The sequence below is a fragment of the Trichechus manatus genome, unplaced genomic scaffold (genome assembly GCF_000243295.1).
Source record: "Trichechus manatus latirostris isolate Lorelei unplaced genomic scaffold, TriManLat1.0 scaffold00122, whole genome shotgun sequence".
Lineage (NCBI taxonomy): Eukaryota > Metazoa > Chordata > Mammalia > Sirenia > Trichechidae > Trichechus > Trichechus manatus.
Window position 1 is genome coordinate 655,033 of NW_004444058.1, and position 18,208 is coordinate 673,240.

The window sequence follows — 18,208 nt, forward strand, 5'->3', positions numbered from 1 at the left end:
CCTCTAAGCATGGAAGGTGGCTGGCTGCTTTGATCTTATCATTGTCTCAGGCATGCCAGTGGCCATCATGTCAAAGTCTGATCTGGCCACAGTTGGAGGGTCTGTAACATAGGCTGCACACGTACTTCTTGTGGGTCGTGGAAGGGCTTGAGAACCCAGCACCATTTTTAAAGGCAGTTTGTCATTTTTCTTCACACATGAAACGTGAGAACATTGCATGTTATATTGCTGGTGACTTTGAACTTCAGTATCAAGGACGGTAATGTTATTTACTGTTTTTGCTGTATGCTTTCTTTTTAGCATTTAATTTTAAAAAATAACACCATTTTGTGGGGAACCTATTTCTCCATCTAAAGAAGTATGTACTTGTTTCTGAAGCAAGTCCACATTTCATAACCAAAACCTGTCCCTTATCTTTTTTCCCCAACCTAAGGATTGATTGGAATTTTTGCAGTAGTTGCCATCAGGGAACTTACAGTTGAGCAAGAAGAGTAAGATGTTTGAGTATGAAAAAAATTTCAATAGCAGTTGTTGATAACAAATCATTGCTAAAGGAGCCCTGGTGGTACAACAGTTAAGTGCCCGGTTGCTAACTGAAATGTTGGAAGTTCAAACCCTCCCAGCACTTGTGCAGGAGAAAAGAGCTAGAGATCTGTTCCTATAAAGAGCGTTGTGTGCTGTGGAGTCAATTCCGAGTCAATAGCGACCCTATAAAAAAGCTTACCCATTTCTGTTGGGTCAATTCCAACTTATAGTGACTATAGGACAGAGTAGAACTGCCCCGTAGGGTTTGCACAGAGCACCTGGTGGATTTGAACTGCCGACCTTTTGGTTAGCAGCCATAGCACTTAACCACTGTACCACCAGGGTTTCCTAAATTGTGCTACAGATTATAAGACTTAATGCATTTTTAACCTTATGTAACTATACATTTCAAACATGAATTAATGTTTTTAAATTTTAAAAATGAGGTTAAAATTTTTATAAGCAATGAATAATGAATGTTAAAAAAGTTGAAAATTAGGGAGAAGCAAAATGAGAAATCAATCACAATCTCACCTCCAAAGGAGAAAGCCCTATTAATGTTCTAGGCTGGATGTCTCTAGAGGCTGGTTTGTCAGCATTTATAGGACAGGGTAGAACTGCCCTATAGGGTTTCCTAGGCTGTAATCTTTATGGGAGCAGATGGCCAGGTCTTTTCTCCTGAGGAGTGGCTGGTAGTTTCAAACTGCTGGCCTTTAGGTTAGCAGTCGAGCACTTAACCATTGAGCCACAAGAGCTCCTCCCCATAAAGATTACGGCCTAGAAATCCCTATGGGGCAGTTCTACTCTGTCACATAGGGACACTGAATCAAAAATTAACTTGACAGGTCCTAATAACAACAATTATTGCTAACCCCTTCCCATTAGCAAATCTCTTAGGGCTAGTGACGTCATGGATGGGTAGAGTGTTGGTGATGAGGTGCAGCGCAGAGCTGGCTATTTGTGCAGGGTGCGTAACACAGCAAAAAACCAGGTCTTCCACTGTAGCAGTGGCTTCTGAGGGGCATCTTAGACAAAAACATGGGGGCTCTCGCTGAATGTCTGTGTTCTTTTAACACTTCTCTGGAGACAGGACCTCTGCGGTCTTCTTCCAAAGCCCAGTGGTCTGACTCGTCCCTTCTGTGTCTCCCCAGACGCTAGACCTCTCCAACAACCAGCTCAGTGAGATCCCAGCCGCACTGGCCGACTGCCCGAAGCTCAAGGAGATCCACTTCAAGGGCAACAAGCTGAGGGACAAGCGCCTGGAAAAGATGGTGCACGGCTGCCAGACCAAGTCCATCCTGGAGTACCTGCGCGTTGGCGGCCGGGGTGGCGGGAAGGGCCGGGCCAAGGCCGAGGGCACCGAGAAGGAGGAGAGCCGGAAGAAGAAGAGGGAGAAGAAGCAGAAGAGGGAGGGCGGCGAGGGGGAGGAGGAGCTGGAGGCCGCACGCAGGCTGCTGCTCAGGGTCCTGCACGTCTCCGAGAACCCTGCACCCCTGGTGGTGAATGTCCACCCCGAGGTCAGGGACGTGCGGCCCTTCATCGTGGGTGCTATTGTGAGGGGCATGTACCTAGAACCCGGAAACGCGCTCAAGCGCTTCCTCACCGCCCAGGTAGGGCCTATGCTCACTCATGTCTGCAGCTGGGGTCAGGGGCACCGTGGGCGGGAATGAGTGGGTTGTGTTAACAAAGAGGCAGCATAGTACAGTGCCCTGGCTTCTCCGTGCCTCAGTTTCCTCACTGTGAGAATGGGACCATAGCAGGACACAGGTCGTCAGATGTTGGAGGGGATGACGTGATGTGATGTGTGCCCACGCTGTGCTCTGTGTGAGCGCTCATCCCTCATCTTGGACCTGGGAGCAGGAGCAGTGTGTTCCTTGGAAATCAAGAATGCCCCCCCTTTTTTCCAAATTTAGTTTAATGTATTTATTTTGTTATTGTTGAGAATATATCCACAAAACATATACCAATTCCACAGTTTCTGCATGTCCCATTTAGTGACACTGATTACATTCTTTGAGTTGTGCAACCATTCTCAGCCTCCTTTTCTGAGTTGTTCCTCCCCCATTAACATGAACTCACTGTTCCCTAAGGTTCCTATCTAATCTTTCAAGTTGCTGTTGTCACTTTGATCCCATACAGATAATTCTTAAAAGAGCATAATCCTCAAGGCAGACATTTTTTTCTAGTTAAGCTAAACTATCGTTTGGTTTTCAGACTCCAGGCAGTATTTTTGGTTTAAGGTTTAAAGATGATCTCAGGGCTCTAGTTTCAAGGGTTCATCTAGCCTCCATGGCTCCAGGAAGGAATGCCCCATTTTTAACAGACATCCAGACCCCTCCTGTGTTTCATGTTGAATCTTGCCCGGGTCAGGAGAGCGGCCAGTTACCTCTTACCCATTTATTGAAATTGCAAATCAGTGTTCTTCGAGTTTTCTGATACTTTGGTAGATTTTTTGGTTTCTGCAATAAACCACATTTATATAAGATAGCATTAAAACTATCAGAGTTCCTGGGTACTGCAAGCAGTTAGCACACTGCTGCTGACTGAAAGGTTGACGGGTTAAGCTCATCCAGAGGTGCCTTGGAAGAAAGCCCTGGCATTCTACTTCCAAAAAATTAGCCATTGAAAACCCTGTAGAGCACAGCTCTACTCTGATACACATGGGGTCACCAGGAGTTGGGGTCGATGTCTACGGCAATTTTTTTTTTTTTTTTTAAATCATCAGCTCTCTTGGCCAGCTTGTTTTTACGTGGATACTTCAGTTTATAGGGTTCTGGCTAGACTAATTTCCTGATTAGTATTTCTGTGAAGTCTGCCTTCTAGCTTTTAAAAACATGCCCATCTTTGCATGAGGGGAAGCCAGGGTGTGGCCCTTGGGTGGCCAGCGAGCTTTGTGGGAGGTGGTGCCTGGTCACGTTTGGAGCCCCTTCTCCTTCAGGTTTGAGGTGAAGCAAGCAGGTTCGCAGGGCCAGCTGTTAGAGCTTCGAGGTCCGTGCTTTGGAAGAAAAACATGCTGGGATTATTTTTTCATTTTTAAATTATACGTTTGTTTATTCAGTCATAAATTTTAGTTCATAATCAGTTCTTCGAAATTTTAAATACTGTGTTCTAGAGTTAGAGAAAGGAGAAATTGTGCTGATGAACAGATAAAATAGTTTTCCTGAATGAGTCAACAGAATAAGTACTTGGTTAGCAAGGCAAAGGAGAGAGCCCCAGGAGGAGCCGTTGGTGGAGGTGAGTGATGAGGCTCCGGGCGATGACGAGTGAGCAAGGAGGAGGCTCCCCACATGCACAGGTCAGGCCCAGGGCCTGTGCAGACACCTCTCTGCTCCTGGGCGTGCTGAGATTCACTGATGCTTTGGCCTTGTGTTACAGACGAAGCTCCATGAGGACCTTTGTGAGAAGAGGACAGCAGCAACCATCGCCACCCACGACCTCAAGGCCATCCGGGGGCCCCTGCTGTACGGGGCCCGGCCGCCGCAGGACCTCAAGGTGCCCCGAACCGCTCCTTCCTTGGCTGGGAGTTGAGGTTCTACCTTTCAAGATTTTCCAGAAACAGTATACTTCGATGTAGATATTTTCAGATAACGGTTGAGTCAGAGCGTGTTAAAGTAGAACTTGCCACCACATAAAATACATTCATGTAAATAAACATGGGCCAGGTTTATGGTTACTTTGGATTGCTTAGCTATTTGAATGCTCATCAAAGGAGGTAGTAGTTTGCAAGTAGTTTCCTTCATTTGCTCACTCATTTTTAACCAGAGATTTTGGCCCAATTGCAGAACTGCTAGCATGGGGTTTCCTTTCGTGTGAGCAGTTCCTCTGCGGTCCTGTTTGTGTTCGCTGGACCTGTGCAGAGTGCTGGGGTCCCTGGGATGGTGGGGGTCCCCGGGCATCCCCTGTGCAGACTCTTATGCAGAGCTCATACCTGCCTTGGCCTCCTGTAGGTGTGCAGAAACTCAGGTGTGTATTAGCTGATTTAAGGTTAAGCTTAGTTTCAACGGTACATGAGTGTTTGGGCATCTGCATCCCCAAAAGTGACGCCTGGAGGCACCCTGCATGCCAGCTTCTTGTCGGGTGACCACATGGTGACGAGGTCAGCTTGAGTCTCACTTGGAATCACCAGCTCTCCTGAGTGCCTCTCGCTGTCCCAGAGATAATGAAGGAAAGCAATGAGAGTGATTGTTCATGTTTAAAACCAGAGTCCACGGGACAGGCGAGTTTGTGGCTGTCGTCCTAACACAGGTCTATCTTCATAAAGGTTGACTGTGGTTTTCTGCCCCAATAGATCGTCCCCTTGGGCCGGCGAGAGATCAAGGCCAAGGACCTGGTGCGGCAGCTCCAGCTGGAGGCCGAGGAGCAGAGGAAGCAGAAAAAGAGGCAGAACGTCTCAGGCTTGCACAGGTCAGTCAGCCTCTACCCACAGCAGACCCTGTGGAGAGGGACCAGTGGCCGTGGTGTAAGAGGGAGTGCGTGTGGCCCTCGGTGTCCTTGGGGGTCTGCCAGCCTCGCCATGTGCACCACCTCAGCACAGGGCCAACCACAGCCTGCCATCTTCAGTTTAACCCACTTGTGCTACTGAACAAACTCCTGAAGTGACCAGAAGTTGGAAACCATTCCCTGTGGTTATAAGAGAGAAACAGAAATCTCCCTGAACTTCAGGGTTGCTGAGGAGCCTTGTGGGAGGCAAAAGGAAGTGACGGTGACCATCTCTGAGCTTGGTGGGCCCCCACGTGGGGAGGTGGGTGTTTCCTTAGAGAAACCAGGAGGTGTTAGGAGCAGCATAGAGGAGGAGGCTGGCACTTGGGGTTACCAAGAGGGGTGACAAATCCCCACCACGTCGCCACTACTTGTGAGATGCCATCACCCACTAGCATCAGGAATACCAAAACCTGGCTACAGCATGAGATTCCAGTTTATCCCAGTTGCCAGAATGCTGGAGAGCCTGCTGCGTTTTATGCAGACCTGCATGCTGCTATAACATGCTACCAAGCAGAGATCCTGGGGCCTGCTTCCACTAACCCCTGAGATCACATGGACTAGCCCCGCTGTTGTTTGCACGTGAACACAGGTTTTGGAAGACTGTTCCCTGAAGCATGTTACACATGTGCCCTTGATCTCACACCTGGTTTGTCTACAGAAGTCCCATTTGTGCAGTGTAGCCTTCAGGTGTGCTTGTTACCTTGTGATCTGCATTCTCTCCACACAGATACCTTCACTTACTGGATGGAAAAGACAACTACCCCTGTCTCGTGGACGCGGACGGCGACGTGATCTCCTTCCCGCCCATCACCAACAGTGACAAGACGAAGGTATGGGGGTTCTGGTGTGCATTCACACAAGGTGTGCATGACAGAATGAGCAGATGAGAAAGGGGTGCGCTCAGGACCAGGATGTGCAGGACTTCTGGGCCACGGGTCACCACGTCCAGCTGGTGGTGCACCAAGAATTGTCACATGCACGGGATTCCAATTTGTGTTTTTCTTAAGGAAGGTGACAGTCCTGGTTTATATAATACCATTGTATAGATTTTTCTTCAGGTTAAATGTTGCAGTTGCTGATGTTCACTTTTTGATCACTTTCTTCTTTCCTGAAACCTTTCTGATTTTTTATTTGTTTGTTTGTTAAAGATTAAAAAAACAACTACTGACTTGTTTTTGGAAGTCACAAGTGCTACTAGTCTGCAGATGTGTAAAGATATCATGGACGCCCTCATTCTGGTGAGTAAGCCCAGACAGCAGTCTCTTGTCATCAGAGCCAGACTTCTGAGCCATAGGGAACAGTTCCTGCTTTGTTTTCCCACCATATTTCTTGCATGGCAGCCTCTTGCTGTTACTCCATTGGGCCGCAGAGTAACACTTCCTCCCCAGGTTACCTGTAATCTCTGGATTCAAAAGAAATTTTTCATTTGCAGAAAATGGCAGAGATCAACAAATACACTTTAGACAATAAAGAGGAAGGATCACTCTCGGATACTGAAGCTGATACAGTTTCTGGACAATTTCTGGACCCCAAAACTAACGAAAGTGCTGAAAAAGGTGGGAATTCCCCACTGGTGGTAGAACAGGTCCGGGTGGTAGACATGGAAGGGAGCCTGAAGGTGGTGTACCCTTCTAAAACAGACCTGGACATCGCTGCGTCGCACATAACTGTGATCCGCTAACCAGCCAGGCCCCGTCTTTCAGTGACAGCAGCTGTTTGTCAAAGATTTTGCTGTTCATTTGGCCTGTTTTACAGAGGTTTATGTGTGGTGATGTTAAATTATTCATGACGTTCCCACCTCCGTATTTTTGTAATTGAGCTCTGTGTGCTTGTACTCTTTGCTCCGTGTTTCAGACGGTCTGTTGTAAAGTGACTCTGTGTTGCCGTGCGCCTACACTGTTTGCCTTTACAGTGCCAAAAGGCCAAACTCATTGTACTGTTGTTTTCCATGAAATTGTTTTAATGTAGGAATTACCTGTTTAGGATGCTCTGAAATCATGTAGACACACAGCAGAGAACCCTCCTTACAGGGAAAATAGACTCCGACTGGTTTGACTTATTCAGCTCTGGACTAGGAAGCTAAGCGATGAGTCTTACTGAGGTTCCCAACTATTTTTGTGTGATACACACCTGCCTAGATTTTACTGTGCCACTAATACGGCTACAAAACATTGAATGACATGTTTTCCAACTCGCGGTAAACTTTATAAAAAAAAGAAAACTACGATCTTAGCATTGGCAAAGTCAGTTTTCCTGCTATTGCTGTTTGAATGCTTTAGTGGGTGGCGATGTGTGGCATCCTGTAGGCGTGCAGCTCCATCAGTTTGAAAGCAGTGGCAAGTGGTGAAGTAGACTCACTCACCAGTACTGTCACTGGGCTGGGAGGCAGTGACAAGGACAGTTCCGATTGTAACTCACCCCACAGGTGAATAGGACGGTTCTGTGTAAATGGTGAGCACTCAGAGAAAGCACATAGTTTTTTAAGCCCCAAACCATAGAGTACATGTGCCAGACACATGGTTCTTCTACATTTTATGTTTTAGAGATGTCCAATTTCTGGCTGTCCCAGGTCACAGGACACACGTGACTATGTATGTTTGCACACACAGCGCACGCATACACATCCCTCCCTGGAACCAGGGTGTTCTGGGGTCACGGGAGACCCAGCCAGCGATACAGTGGGTGACTTTCCTGACTTCACTGCCTTAAGCTCTGGCTTCAGTATGACAAACTTGTGTTTTAATGACACCATTTTTTTGTTGTTCCATGGTCTCTGACCTACAAAGGATGATTTTTGTATTCTGTAGTAGCATCTGGCCGGCCAGCTTGGTGAGACACAGGCTGGGCCGCCTTGGCGGGCCCTGACTGGTGACAGAGGTTACCTCCAAGCCCCTCTGTCCACTGGAAGTGACAGTCCTCCCTATTTTCCCTCCTAACCTACCAGACGTCAGTGTGTGTTGATGGCTCTGGCTTGTCATTTCATGGAACTGCGGAGCAGTCCAGGCTGCTGGTGGCCATAGCCTGCGTGGGGTCTGCATGTTCATTCAGAGCCCAGTGGAGGCCCTGCCTGGACGGCACCGCTACTGCCCTAGGCTGGGACCCTGCCCAGGCAGCTGGCCTGGGGTCACGGGCAGGTCACTCCATGAGGTAACTTTCGGTTATTGTGGCAGAGAGACACCCTTTCTCTGCAGGATCCAGTGTGGTGAGGGTCGGCTGCCCCACCTGCCGCACTCCCCAGGACCGTGGGTTCTGTTGTATTGATTGTATCTGCCCTCGTTCCAAAGAACCCGCCAGCTCTTGATCCCCTCCTTTCTAATACCGCTTGTTTAAGTGTGAGATTTTGGGGCTGTGTTTAACTTAAAGCAGCATGCCTCTTTGGCATTCTCTGTCCACCTGATCCTGAAAGGCCTCTAAAAAAATTTAATAAAAACATTTCAGCCCTTTGTCCAGTGAGTCCTTTCCTGCAGAGTTTCCAGGGTAGGTGTGTGAATTTCATTCTAGGTGGGGAAACTGAGGACCCATGAGTGACTGCCCATGATGCCCCTGCCTTCCCAAACCAGTTACTGCCATGCCCTTGACCCCTGGGTCCTGGAAACCAGCAGGGGTCACTCCTCCCTGCCAGGACCCTTGTGGCCCAGAGCAGAGGTAGCCCCGGGGTTCAGGCTGCCCTGGCTGCTCACCACAACACCCTAAGAGAAGTCAGGTCCCCCATGCCATACCCTAGCAGATGGTCTTTACGTCTTTTTCCTGAATCCTCCCTGGGAGAGGAGGCCAGGTGGCAACTTGGTACCCCATCCTCTCTCAGAGCTGCCAGGGGTGCTGCCTGGCCCAGGGACATGGCCCACGAAGGTGTGGGGCTGCAGCACCACCTCCAACCCCGGCAACTGGCAGCCTGCACGTGCTGGGGCCTGGGAATCAGCTCCCATGGTGACTCACATGGAGGCAGCGAAGCCCTGGTCCTCTCTGCCTTAGGCCTCCACTCTGGCCATCCTGCAGGTGTGCATGAGGACACTTAAGTGCCACTGGCTTGTCTGAGCTGAAGCATAGGTAGTAGTGACACACACTGAGCACCGTAGCGTTGGCTGAGCTGGAGCAGCCGGAGTTTTCGTAGTGGTGACCACCTCCTCCTGACCCCATGCTCGGTGCTCCTCTTGTGGGTCATACCCGTTCCTGTCACTCTTTGTCCCAGGGAGGGCCAGGCCACGTCCTACCTCTGTGTTCCCACCTTGCTCTGTCCAGGCCTCACCCCCCAGGGCCCGCCACATCGCCCTGTCCATCAGCAGCCCATGACCCCGGCAGCAGGCCTGCATCTGCCACCCTGCACCCACCTGAGGGCTTCTGCCCTTGCCCAAGGCTGCTTCTGCAGCCCTGGAGCCAGCAGGGCATCCCTACCATGGAGCTGGAGCTGCTTGTAGAAAGAGGAGCCCCCTCCTCTCCCATCCTGCGCCCAGCTCCTGGCCAGAGCCCAGTCAGGCTTGGAGCGGCCTGGCCCCTAGACCTCCGTAGCCAACTGCTGACCTTTAGGGCCCACAGAGGCCACGCCACCCAATTGCTGGCCTCTGGTCACCTGCCTACCTCCACGCTCTCTCCTGTGTTGTCAGAGGTGGAAGGAGAGACCTAACTCCAGCTAAGGCGCCAGGGTGAGGCCGGAGCTCCCCTCCCTCTCCACGCACATGACCAGACTGTGGGTGGGGGTGGGTGGAGATGGTCTCTTTTTGGAGATGGGCACTGAGACCTTTCACAGCCCAGAGACCAAGCTTTGGCTGCACTGGACCTGAGGTCTTAGCCCCAACCCCACAGCAGGCCTCCTGTGAGACAGTTGCTCGGAGACCCTCCCAGAATGGGCAAGGTCCAACAGATGCCCTGCTTTCCAGAGTCCCATCTGGCCTTCCTCCTTGGGGACAGAGCGAGGAGCCTCTGGTTGCAGGGGTCATGGCCCTGCCTGGGCCAACAGACCTCCAGTGGGCCCGCCCGCTTCAACCCCCCACCAGCCTGGTCCAGCCTCTCCTGTGGACACTGCTCAGGCTCATACTAGATTCCCAGCCAGTGACATGCGCTCAGAGGCTCAACTGGCTGGGAGCCGGGAGAGGTGCGCCTTGGCACCTGGACACTTGGGACAGCGTCTCCTCTTTAACAGCCCCCAGCCTATGAGGACAATGACTGCCTCTGTGTCTCCTGCCCTCAGGCCTGGGGTGAGGCCCTCATCCCAAAGAGGATGTTTCTAGAAAGTGCCTGGGGGCCTGAGACACAAGTGTCTGTGTACAGCCCAGGAAGGCATTTCTGAGAGCAGGAAGCCAGAAAGGCAGGTGGGGTGGCCCAGGCCCAGAGCAGGGCCAAGGCCTGTGTGTAGTCAGGTGAAACGAGAACAGGTTGGCAACACCCCAGCCCTCAGTCCTGCCCTGGATAACTGCTTCCAGTCAGAGGGTCAAGTGAGGAGGGGCTAAGGCTGAGAGCCTCCCAGGTGCTGTCTTGCCCTGTCAGCTGGCCTCAGGTGCACAAGGCTAAGGCTCAGCCATGCGGGCTGACTCATCCTTAGGTCAGTGGAAAGGGCAGCCAGCATTGTTCATTCAAGAAATGTTAATGTTGTTGTGGGCTCTAGGCCCAGGTCCTGCCCTGGGTGAGGGTGGCTTTACCAGGGGTCCTCCCTGGTGGTGGCCAGCCCAGGGTAGACCAGACCCTGTGGCCATTTACTGAAGGGAGGACAAGGGAGCGGACCTGGGATAAGGCCCAGGAAACAGTGTCCAGGATGGGTCTCAGTCCCCAGTGAGGGGACAGAGCCCTTCTCAGAGCCTTCCTTTCACAACCAGAAGTCAGGAAGGCCCAGAGAGGGCACAGTGAAGGTACCAGGCCTACCCCTGCCTGGCTCTGCCCACACCAGGAGGGGAGGCAGCAGGGCGAGAGACCCCTGCCCGCCCACTCCAGGGTGCTGAGGGAGGGTGGGTGCAGGTCATCTGCAGAAGGTTGCCAGGGTCACCAAGCAGCTGCCCCTCATCCCAGTGTGGCAGAGGCTCTGTGGGCTAGGCCAGGCAGGGTTGGAATGTCTCCTGTGAACACTGCCTAGGTCTCCCAGCCCTGTGTGTACCCAGGGACTGCGTGTGCTGTGAGTGTGAATATCATGTGTGTGGGTGCTTGTCTCTTGGTACTTGGAAGTGCCTGGGTGGTGTGTGTCAAAAGGAACTGAGTCAATAATAAAATTAATCTATTGGATGAGGCTTATTTGGGCAGAAGATTCAAAAATCGGGTAGCACCAAACTGAAAATGGAAAGGTACTGGCTTTTATTGACAGAATGCAGAAACAAAAGAAGCTTATTTCTGATTGGCTGATACAATTTAAGTACTGTCAGGATCTCATTGGTCAACAAGGGTGGCCTGATTTACAGGAAAAGCTAGGTGATTACAAGAGGTTTTATTAGGCTTAAGTTTTGGGGGAAAAAAAACAAGTCTTAGGGGCATTGTCCACTCGACCACTGACGCCATTTTGTCAACCACATGACTCCATTTTTATTCAATTTAACAATTTCCCCCTTTTGATCAAGACCTTCAAAGTAGGTATTTGATCAAGTTACTGGCATCTCATTTTGCCTTCTCATGGGCCTTCTGCATTGGCTTTTGCTGTATGATGTCCGACGATGGCCTCTTATTTACAGGTCTTCTTCACCATGCCATAGTTAAGGCTCCGGGCAGTGTTAACCAGAGGCAGAGGGGGAAACTGATTGACTAATGGAGTAACAGTGTGTTTGAGAAATGTCGTCAGCTGAGCCAAGCGGGTCAAGACTCCATATCGTCTTTCTTTTTACTGTCACTGTAAGGGAGAAAAATTGTTTGAGAAGAAATGTTTCTAGATCGGGAAATACATGCGATTATTCCACATAAAACAATAATCATGATTAAAATTATAATTCCTGCTGGGATGAAAGCATAAGTCCAAGACCCTACATCAGTAGACAACCTGTTGAACATACCAGATTCCCCACTTGGAAGAGATTGTACTTGGTGTAACGAGTCTGCATGTTGTTGGATTTTAGTTACAGCTTGTTCAACTTGTCCAGTGGAATTTATCCACATACAACAAGAAGTGTTAGCTATCACGCAGATGCCTCCTTGTTGGGCCAGAAGGAAATCTAAAGCAATTCTATTATTTAGCACCACCCTAGATAAAGAGTTGAGAGACTTCTGTTGATCTTGTATAGCCTTAGCTGAGGAGTCCGCTATTTCTGTCATAGTCTGAGACAGGTTACGCATCATGACTTCATTTATATTAACTCCCCTCCGGGAAAATAAGGTCCTGATGAAGGAAACGTAGACTGAGGAATAAGCTCGTTTGTTTCTAATTCTTTCAAAAATGTTTAGGGTGCTAATCCAGTGTATACTTTTATTGTATGGGTAGAGTTCTAATGGGACCCCAAGGGTTCCAAGAGTGCAAGCTCCTGACATTCTCCAGCCATCGAGGCATTGGAGTGCCCAGACCATATCTGAATTCTGAGGACTTTCATTGCCTTTATACCAGCTAGACCCTCCACAAAGAAAAACATAGCCTTTGGGTGCACAGAGGGCACCAGCTCCGGTGACTTTAACAGATGCATTATGGGGAATGGTATTATTTGCCCGAATTAACCAATTTTCAGAACGAGAATGATCACAAATAGAGAGTCTTCCCCAATCACGGCGATAGAGGAACTCCCGACAGACAAAAGAATCTCTTTTATACTCTCCCACTAAATGACGACAGTTTTCAAGTAGGAAATTAAAGCTCCTGGTTCTGTAGGGATAGAACCCGAATTTGGCTATGACTAACTGGTTGAGGGATCCATTAGAATGCTTACATTCCGATGGGGCCCAGTCTTTGTAACTGGCCCATGTAGCACCAACTGTTCCATCTGATTCTAGGTATTCTGAACAGTCAATGGTTACCGTTTTCATTGCAGTGAGATTAAAGCAAGGAGCAGTGAAATCATATTGGGTATTTGGAGGACGCCAGAGTCTAACTTGAATTCCACGAATTACTCGGATGGATGAGTTAACAGTGGCATCTGGGATTCCACTGTAATTGAAGACAGGTAAAGCTAAAGGGTCTGAAAAAGAATGTACCGAATGGGGAGAAGGGTGGCAAATCCAAAAATCTTTCAAATTTCCTGCTGAAGCTACTGCCTGGGCTATTCTAATAGCAGCATTGTCTTTCCACGCTTGGGCTTTAAATAGAAGCAGGGATAAACAAACAAATACAATCAACTTGTTCATTATCAAAAGAATGTTTAAAAGTCTACTGGGTTACTTGTTCTGTTGGTCTTGGGAAAGATGTCTACATCCAACGACTGTCTGCTTCTGGGTTATCTCGAGAAAAGTTTTATCTTGAGGTCACCCGTCAGCGTTGCAGTCCAGATGGATGGAGGAGCTTGCCTGAGTCGAGATATGTGGACTGAAGGTTCAGTTCCCTCTCGTGTAGCTGCACAGTGAGTGGTCAACAATACATGGTAGACTCCTTTCCATAAGTCTCTGATGTTGTCTGGTTTGGGTTGAAATGCTCTGGTGAGGCACTTTCAGGGTGTCAGCAAAGTAAAAACTCTCTGCAGACAACAAAAATTTAAAATTGTCGTGGTTAACTTATTACTAATACTACTCTGATGATAATTCATTACAAACGTAATGGAAAGCAAAATAAAGCCAATTTAAAAAAACTTTAGACAAAGTATCTCTAGCCATAATGAAAAACCCTATTTTCAAAGAACTTCAGCTATAACATGTAATAACCCTGAGACATAAAATATACCAATATCAAATCTCTAAATATCTGAATATTAATAAAATTCCATAGGTAAAAGATGTGATTTCCCCAGTTAAAACCAGTGGCTTCAATGATGCTATATTCCAATTAAATAAATCAAGCTGCAACCAAGTCAGCAATTTAAAACTCTTGTTATCTAATATCAATCAAAACATAAGAGACACTGACACAAGTTTTTAACCCAAAGAAAATTAGACACTTTTGATTTGGCAACACTTTTCATGTAATTCACAACACATTAAATAACCCTCATTATTTCTACCACTTTTCTCAAAGCTGTCAGGAGTTTATCATAGGTCACAATGCTTTGATAGCGATTTAACCAAAGTGACCAAAAAAAAAAAAAAAAAAGATTAAAAAGTAAAAACCTTAGCTTTTTCAAAAGCCATGAGTCTTGGTGTTACACATTGAATTATGTCTGCCAAAAATAATGTGTTGTAAATCCTAACCCCTATACCTATGGTTATAATCCCATTTGGGAATGGGTTTCCTTTGTTATGTTAACGAGAAAGTATTAGTGTAGGGAGTTTTTTACATCAGCCTCTTTTGGGATATAAAAGAGCTGATTACATGAAAGCAAGCAAGCAAGGAAGCACTGATGGGGGAAGATAGATGCCACATGAGCTATCCAAGTAACCAAGAAACAAGCGAATAGAGACAAGGGCCCTCCCGTAGAGCCTGTGCCCCGAATTTGGACTTGTAGCCTCCTACACTGAGAAAATAATTTCTGTTGGTTAAAGCTACCCACTTGTGGTATTTCTGTTAAAGTGGCAATAGATAACTAAGACACTTGGTTTTCAAGGTGAACTCAGGAGTTTATTCTAATGAGACAAAGTAACTTTTGCCTTCTAGGGAGATTATTCAGAAGTTAACTCTTTAACAACCTTAATGACAATTTTGTCATTTTAACAGAGAGAAACCCAAATTTTGCTTTACATACTATTTGTTACTAAAGCTCTTAGAAATCTCATAAATTAATCTATTAAACTTTAGCCATGACAGATAAAATCTTTGATCATATCAAATAAAATTCCTTTTTATAAACCTCTTAAGCTTTCGGTCTTTATCACATATCTCTTATAGTACAACTTTTTTAAGTGACAAAAATTAACACATTTATTAACAAACCCAAATACATATTCTCTTTGTGGTGTATAAATAAAAAGCAAAGGTACATAAATTTAAATTATAATCTATATTAACTCAATTATTAACTCAAGATCTAAAAATTTTAGAAATTATCTTCAAGCCTATATGACACAAAACATAATTATTGTTGAAACAGTTCATTTAAATATTCTGAATTTTCATATAATCTTTTACCTTTTTTTAAATCAATCTTTTTTTTTTTAAATCCAACCTTAGCCCTTTTAAGATTTTATCAATTTGTTTTGGAAATCACAAAGTCTCTGCTTAATCTGCCCCTTTTATTCATTGATATGGATATACCCGTAGGTCTCTGGCTAGAGTGGAACAAGGAATCTTTTCTTCATCTGTATTTCAGTTAAACATTTCCCAATTTTTTTTGTGATCTTCGTGTTTTTCCTTGTGATCTTTATCTTCTAGCTTTTTTAAATTCTACAACAGAAAGGGCTTGTTTTATGGTTCTTTAATGTTGAGGAGCCACCCAATTTCTGATAACTGTATTAAGACAGTATTTGTTTTAAACCCTTCAGTGTCCATCGTATTTATTCTATTTTTAAATATCTTCAAAGGATTTCCACCCTGTCAGGAGAAGTCCCTTGACTCTTCCTTTTAGTATTCTCTTGGTAATCAGTTTAGCGTTCCTTCTTTATCATAACTATCATAACCTTTTATCACCCTTTACTAAGAGAAACCCAGTCTTCACCAAAGCTCTTCAAGCAACTTTATAATAAATAAACCCATCAAATCTTGGCTAGCCTTTTCTTTTTTTTTTTTTTTTTCCCATCTAGGTTTGGTCTTATGCTTACCTTTTTCTCATTCTGGAACAACCAGTCTCTTTACCTTAGGACAAAATTACTTTTTTTTTTTTTTTAATTGTTGTAATTAAATGAAGTTTACATTTCAAGTTTGTCTTCCATACAAAATTTTTATACATACATTGTTATGAGACCCTAATTGCTCACCCCATTCTGCCACAGCACACTCCTCCTTTCCGCCCCTGATTCCCCATGACCATTTAACCAGCTCCTAACTCTCTCTGCCTTCCCATCTCACCTCGGGACAGAATCTGCCTCTTTGGTCTCTTGTATCTACTTGACTAAGAGGCACACTCTTCACAAGTATCACTTTGTTACTCTCTTTTCTCTTAACAAAACATATGCCATATACTCAATCTAGCCAGTCGTTGTTAGGTGCCGTTGAGTCAGTCCTGACTCATAGTGACCCTGTGTACAACAGAATGAAACACTGCCCAGTCCTGTGCCATCCTCACAGTCACTGCTGTGCTTGAGCCCATCGTTGCAGCCACTGTGTCAGTCCATCTCACTGAAGGTCTTCCTCTCTTTTGCTGACCCTCTACTTTAACCAAGCATGATGTCGTAAGCTACTAAAAAGATCTTGGAAACTGCTTTTAAGTTGACATACTACAAAACATAAAAACTTTTGTCAGAATGAATTCACTTTCATTAATTCCTGGGAATATTAGGACTGTTCAATTTATATAAGTGCTTATTTATCACTAATCCAATCAGAATAAAGCTCTTTTAGGGAATATTGTAATCTAATTTGATAATACCATCCAGAGGTAGGAAAATATTACATTTTCATAATCTTATTTTCTATTTTTGTTGTTTACAATTGTGTACCTTTGACCAATCTATTTTCCTGGAGAAAGCCTTAGGAATAGTTTTAAGAACAGCCTTCAGGCTCCTTTTATGACCTGTTTAGAGGGCCTGAAATTTTTAGGGTCCCCTACATCCTTTTCCAGGTTTTTCCATTCTACCGTTTGCACCCAATGTTGGGCATCCCCTCGTCTCATAAGCATATGAATTAATTGATATAAGTTAGGGAGGTCAGGGTTATATGTTCCCATTAGGATGCAAAATTCCTCAGTGTATTTTTGAGGATCCTCCCTGGGTTTGGGAAATTCCTTTAAAATAGCTAGTAATTTTGCTTTTGACCAGGGGATATAAGAAATCTGGTCCGGTTTCTGGCTCTCGTCAGGAGTGGTATCATTAGCTGGTTTAACCTTGAAGGGCATCTGTGGAGAGGGGCTGCAGAGACAGAAAAGTTCAGCCAGAAGAGACTTGGAGTCAGGTAAGCAGGACAAAGAGTAAGTGGGTAAGGTAGGCTAAAGAGGTGGATGGGTAGTCTGTGTCCTGTCCATCAGGTCTATTGGGCATTCTTTGAAAGACAACCAATCAGTCCCGAGTGAAATTCTTGACTTTAGAAATTAGTTCCTGATTAGTTTTTGAAAATTTGTCAACAGTATCTCTTAGAGAAGGTAATTTGGAATCATTTTGGTGTTTGAAGACTTCCAAAGAATACTGCATTTCTTGAGGGATCCTTTGAGATGCTTTAACTTATCTATCTGAAAACTTCCCCATAATGGCCATTGTAGTTCTATATTATTCTTAAGTCAGTTTCATCCATTTTTAATCATAAAGTTCACCAGCTTTCCTTGGATCTTCAGGACCCTATGTCTTACCTGCAAGTAGTAGAAAAACCCAAACGAACCTAGTTCATCAAGAGGGCCAGACCCAGTCTGCCCGGTACCAGATAAAGCTCAGAGCACTCAAAATGCAGAAAGAGCAAAGTCTGGATCTGAGAGGAAACTTACCAGATAACTCCACAAACAACATGAAGACAGAAAGCCCAAAGAGCTTTGCAGGTACTAAGCCTGCTTCCACAGCGGAGTCCTCGGAGTCTCCTGCAGAATCCCACTTCTGACGCCAAAAATTGTTAAAAGAAACTGAGTCAATAATAAAATTAATCTAATGGATGAGGTTTATTTGGGCAGAAGATCCGAGAATCGGGTAGCACCAATCCACATGTAGAAAGGAACTCTGTTGAATATCAGTTGTGATTGGCTTTTATTGACAGAATGAGGAAGCAAAAGCTTATTTCTGATTGGCTCATACAATTTAAGGAGCTCATTGGTCAACAACGGTGGCCTGACTTACAGGAAAGCTAGGTAATTACAAGAGGTTTTATTAGGCTTAAATTTTGGGGGGAAAAAGAAAAGTTTTAAGGGCATTGTCCACTTGACTGCTGACACCATTTTGTCAACCACACGAGTCCATTTTTATTTCATTTAATGTGTGCCAAGCATATGTGTCTCTGTGGGTGTCTGTCCCATGTGTACCCATGTCCGTTTGCCCATGTGCCCTTCTGCAGGGCCTTTGACATCTGTGCAGTGTCCTGTGTACCTGGTGCCAATGTGTGTGCACGTGGGTTGTGTTCATCAGCAGGCCTGTCCCCTGGGGTGTGTGCATA

General features: G+C 46.1%; 1 protein-coding gene across 1 annotated transcript in view; it reads left to right on the forward strand.

Moving 5' to 3' along the window:
- The window catches only part of LRRC47 (leucine rich repeat containing 47), a 13,022-nt gene extending 5,799 nt beyond the window's left edge, over positions 1–7,223 (forward strand). The window contains exons 2-7 of the mRNA XM_023738702.1: positions 1,677–2,135; positions 3,901–4,017; positions 4,814–4,929; positions 5,735–5,837; positions 6,156–6,245; positions 6,440–7,223. Coding sequence (XP_023594470.1) covers positions 1,677–2,135; positions 3,901–4,017; positions 4,814–4,929; positions 5,735–5,837; positions 6,156–6,245; positions 6,440–6,688 — 1,134 coding nt within the window. The 3' untranslated portion in view covers positions 6,689–7,223. The remainder of the gene's footprint in view (positions 1–1,676; positions 2,136–3,900; positions 4,018–4,813; positions 4,930–5,734; positions 5,838–6,155; positions 6,246–6,439) is intronic.
- The last annotated feature ends 10,985 nt before the right edge of the window (positions 7,224–18,208 follow it).